This window comes from Melanaphis sacchari, unplaced genomic scaffold (assembly GCF_002803265.2).
Source record: "Melanaphis sacchari strain LSU unplaced genomic scaffold, SCAv2.0 Contig13_pilon_pilon, whole genome shotgun sequence".
NCBI lineage: Eukaryota > Metazoa > Arthropoda > Insecta > Hemiptera > Aphididae > Melanaphis > Melanaphis sacchari.
The window spans coordinates 1,760,072-1,764,598 of NW_020270588.1; the positions used below are offsets into that span (position 1 = coordinate 1,760,072).

At 24.3% G+C, this 4,527-nt stretch overlaps 1 protein-coding gene across 2 annotated transcripts; it reads left to right on the forward strand.

Moving 5' to 3' along the window:
- The first annotated feature begins 273 nt into the window (after nucleotides 1–273).
- On the forward strand, nucleotides 274–3,922 carry LOC112591590 (mitochondrial import inner membrane translocase subunit Tim23-like). Of its 2 annotated transcripts, XM_025335432.1 has the most exons (5): nucleotides 274–385; nucleotides 679–807; nucleotides 1,974–2,238; nucleotides 2,317–2,486; nucleotides 3,742–3,922. In XM_025335432.1, exons 2-5 carry the CDS (start codon nucleotides 780–782, stop codon nucleotides 3,858–3,860), a joined length of 582 nt encoding a protein of 193 aa, XP_025191217.1. In that variant the 5' UTR covers nucleotides 274–385; nucleotides 679–779; the 3' UTR covers nucleotides 3,861–3,922. The 2 variants fall into 2 exon arrangements, with proteins under 2 accessions (XP_025191217.1, XP_025191218.1); XM_025335433.1 differs by lacking the exon at nucleotides 274–385 and having other exon boundaries at nucleotides 407–807.
- The last annotated feature ends 605 nt before the right edge of the window (nucleotides 3,923–4,527 follow it).

A 4,527-nucleotide genomic window follows, 5' to 3' on the forward strand; every position in this document is an offset into this window, starting at 1 on the left:
CATACTACATAATATTGAAATATTGAAGCTAACTAAATTAACCAAACTGAACTGGCCAAAAGCCGAATAATTGAAAAAGAGACATGCTTCGAAGTTCGAGTTATACCTATTGTGAAATTATTTAATTTATTCTGTTTCTTTAGCAATATCATAACCTATGGAGGAATTAATGATAAGCTATGACCTCCAAACAAGCCTTTATCACGCACGACAATACGTCATACAGCCAGGCATTAGTCGATGTTGCCTATTTTGCAGTACTGTAAAAAACCATACGTTATCTACAGTTTTCCGTATTTTAATTTGTATTGATAAAACATAACCAAAAAATACAGATTCGATTTTCATTTTTCATCATCATTCAGTTAGCCTTGAATTTATCCAAGTGAGTTAACTCTCAATTTCTTATTATTTAATATTAATTAATTTAGCTGTGATACATTCGTACAATTTATTAAGGTTTTAATTAGTTTTCTATAAGTTGGCTTGTAGATACATTCAGTTTACATTGCTGTATGTTTTACCATTGATGAACAAAAAGTTTAATTTATAGACCTTGATGCGTGATTAATGCTCACAACTTTTTGCGTTTAACACATAGACCAACATAATCACTTATCCGTTCCTGTCTTATCATATTAAATTGTTAACTTCTATAGTATATTTTTCGTTATACAGTTCTACGGCTGCAGAAAAAAGACGACCTCGTCAACCTAACCTTTATTATTAAAGAATCAGATATTTACGAACAGTTACATTTACCACCTTCAGAAACGAAGATGTTCAGTTTAGAGGGCGACGATAAAGGTATTTTGTTTAATTTTATTTTCAATACATCATAAAACTAATTTTTTTCTAATCTACCTATGATTTTTTCCTCTATAAAACTACTTCCATCAATAATTAGTACTTTGTATAAGATTATTTAGGTTGACTAAAATATATATATCTATACATGTGTTTTTTTTACTTATGTGTTATGTTTTATAGTTTTGTAATGTATATTATATTTGACTATCAGTTTTCGGTGTTTTTGCTCAACAAAATTAGGTACTATATTTTGTAGGATTACTTTAATGTCTATAACAATCTGTAGTTCAATATTTAAACTGATTTAATATCAGACGAATAAAAACATTCTTATCAATAATATAAATTATCTCTAATATCTACCAAGAATTTAATGTTGGTTTTACAAATGTACATTTGCTAAGTTATATATAATATAAAATCAACAAGTAAATATATAGCGTGCTTTTAAAAATAAAAAGGTCACATATTTATTTATAATAATTTTCGATTATAACTAAAACTTTACTACCTACTTAAATATATCTTTTTCATATTTTCTATAATAATAATAATTAGAGCAAAGACTTTCATGCACTAAAAAATCATCAAAAATGCATTTAAAAATATGCACTTATGCATCAAAAAATTTAAAGTATGCAGTTAAATATTATGTCCTCAAAAAAAATTAATTTACAATTCTAAAAATTATATTTTTTCTTTAAATATTTAATTTTAATAACTTTATATTATCTTTCTATAAGTTTTAACTGAATTTGATATCACTTTATTATAATCTAATCTAAAAATTTGCAACTATGATAAAATGAGCTTCTTTCGTCTTAGTGAGAATATAGAAACAGTTAAATATAATAATTTTTGTTCTTAATCATGAAAAATATTCACTGAAAACATGATTTTTGAAAAACATTCAATTATGCACTACAAACTAAAAATATGCTTTTATAATAAAAAAAATATATCCAATAACCCAATAATGTCAAAATATGCAAAAATATGCACTAAAATTTTTGAGATTTTGGTCACAAACGTTGTGAAATGTTTTGTGTACTTACTCTGCATATGAAAAAGTAAACCAGAAAAAATATGCAAATGCATGAAAGTCCTTTCTCTAATAATAATTAAATTATTAATTACACTTTTTTCTATTATTTTTTAATTAGCCAATAGAGGAATGTTAAACAGTTTTCCATCAGTTCCGTCTCCATATTTAAATTATGACCCTCAACTTTTACCTCAGTCATCTCAGCCAGAATATATATTTTTGGAAGGAGCTGGTTCCAAGCAACGTGGGCGTTTTGAATTGTCATTTACAGAAATTGGTACATCATGTTTAATTGGTGCTACAATTGGTGGTATACGTGGAATATACAGTGGTATAAAAATGACATCAATGGAAAATCAAACCAGCACATATAATAGAACACAGTAATATTTATTAGTGTTATGCTTTATAGTGTTTTATTGATTAACCTTAAGAAGTAATATTGTAATATAAATTTTCAGGATCTTAAATAGTGTTTTTAAAAATGGAGCACGTTTGTCTAATACGTTTGGAACATTATCTGTATACTATAGTATCTTTGGTATCATATTAGAAAAGACCCGGGGATGTGAAGACGAGCTTAATACTATTGTAGCAGGAACAAGCACTGGACTTTTATACAAAGCTACAAGTTAGTGGTTAAATAAATATTAAGTTATAATTTTTTTCATTTGAGAAATTTTAACAAAACATTTCAATAAAAAAAACAATTTATTTTCTAATAAATCAGTCAAGTTATTTCATACAAGTTTATTAGTGAATCTTTAGAGGCAGTGGTATATTGGAGAGTATAATATGTGGATAATGACGTGTACCCGGATCTTTATTTTTGGATTTATGGGTATACCTTTAAGAAAATTTGTCCATTATGGGTATACGCCAACTAAAAATTCATATACTATGGGTATGCACAAACTCCTAGTCATAATTAATATCACAGTATAAAATAAATAATAATAATATACCAATATTATCTTATTATGTACACTATACACTGTCCAAAAATAGTCTTGACCTCAGATGAAGTTTTGAATTCGGAAACTGCCGAACATGTATATTGTTTAGTACTTCAGTAAAAATATTAAATATTAGCATCAATATTATGAAATTTTATAATATATGTGTCCATAGCAGATATCTCACTGAATTTTGTACTTTCAGAATAGTAGTTACTTTCAAACTAAATCTACTTGTTTACATCCTGTTTATCACTAAAATTGCAATTTTGATTGAACTTAAAAAAAGTTAACAACTATGCAAATATTTGTTAGATAAAGTAAATAAAAAAATAAAAAATAAATGATCAAAATTAAATTTTAAAAGTATGCCAGTTAAAAGTTATTCACATTGATACATGTATATGTGAAGAGTAAATATAATAAAAAATAAAGTTTATTAAATATTATTATAAACATCAAGGTATTTTGAGCAAAGCGATTCAATTTAACCTATTCAATTATTTTTTGGTGCGTATACTCATAAATTTATTTACCTATACACCACTGTTTATAAGTAAGAAGATTAATTTAAAACATTTTCTTTTTAGAAATTAAATTACTTGAATTAGAAATAAAAAATGATAATTTGTATATTCTTTAACTAAAATATATATGTAATCCTAATAATTTTCAACTGTTACTGTTTCATATGAATTAAGTATTTAAAAAATTAAATGCAAAATTATTTTTATTAAGTGAATTCATATATCCATAACTTATGATTATAAATCAGCTATAAATTTAATTTACTATTTAGTGGGTCATAATTAATTTTCTATTAATCTTTAACCTACTTATGTATCTTTGTATAAAAAAAACATATTTACTTATATTTTATTATTTATTATTTCATAACTATTAAATGTAAATTTATATTCAATTTTTCAGGTGGTCTTAGGAGGTGTGGCATTGGGGGCTTGATTGGATTCAGTCTTGCTACAGCATTCAGTTTAGTTACATCAAGAGATAAAATTAAAGAAATGGGAAGAAACGTATTTCATTCCTAAACATGTTTACCTAAATAAAATGTTCGCAAAAATAAATGTGCATAATAGTTTTTAGACTTATAGTATAATGCCTTTTGATTGATGAAAAATATTAATTTATTTGGAGTCTTATCCTAATGAAATTTAATGAGTTATAATTAAAACTTTGTATCTGTATAACATAGATATTTTAATAACTACATTTTGAGTTTGTTAATTGAATTGGTTTTCAATATAAATTCTGTTTTGGTTTTGATTAATATTTTTTATCAAATCCTCTAGTTTAAAGAAACAGTTAGCAAAAATATATTTACCTTAGTGTTGAAAAATATAAAATATAATTCATCCACTTTATTTTATGATTAAACTATTTGTTAGTTACTAAGGGATATTTTGAATCTTATGTTTATTTGCTTTTCATTTAGTGTTAATTTTAGTGACTGATGTAATTTTTACTGTATATATTTTATTTCAAAACAGAAAAGTTTTAATACTTTGTAGTTTTTTTTTAATTTATAATATACTTTTTGGTTTTAATAAATTGGAAATAGTATTAGGCATAAAAATGTCTATTTAAAGTAAGCTTGGAAATATTTAATGACTATTGGAGTTCATAAATTTAATAAAATTAATTAAGATTGATAATAAATTTATAGATACCATAATTTTCACATTTAATCCTATTTTA

Coding starts and splice junctions, on each gene's coding strand:
- LOC112591590 (XM_025335432.1), top strand. CDS start 780: ATGTTCAGTTTAGAGGGCGACGATAAAG. Junction 2,239..2,316: donor AGCACATATAATAGAACACA/GTAATATTTATT, acceptor ATAAATTTTCAG/GATCTTAAATAGTGTTTTTA. Junction 2,487..3,741: donor ACTTTTATACAAAGCTACAA/GTTAGTGGTTAA, acceptor TCAATTTTTCAG/GTGGTCTTAGGAGGTGTGGC.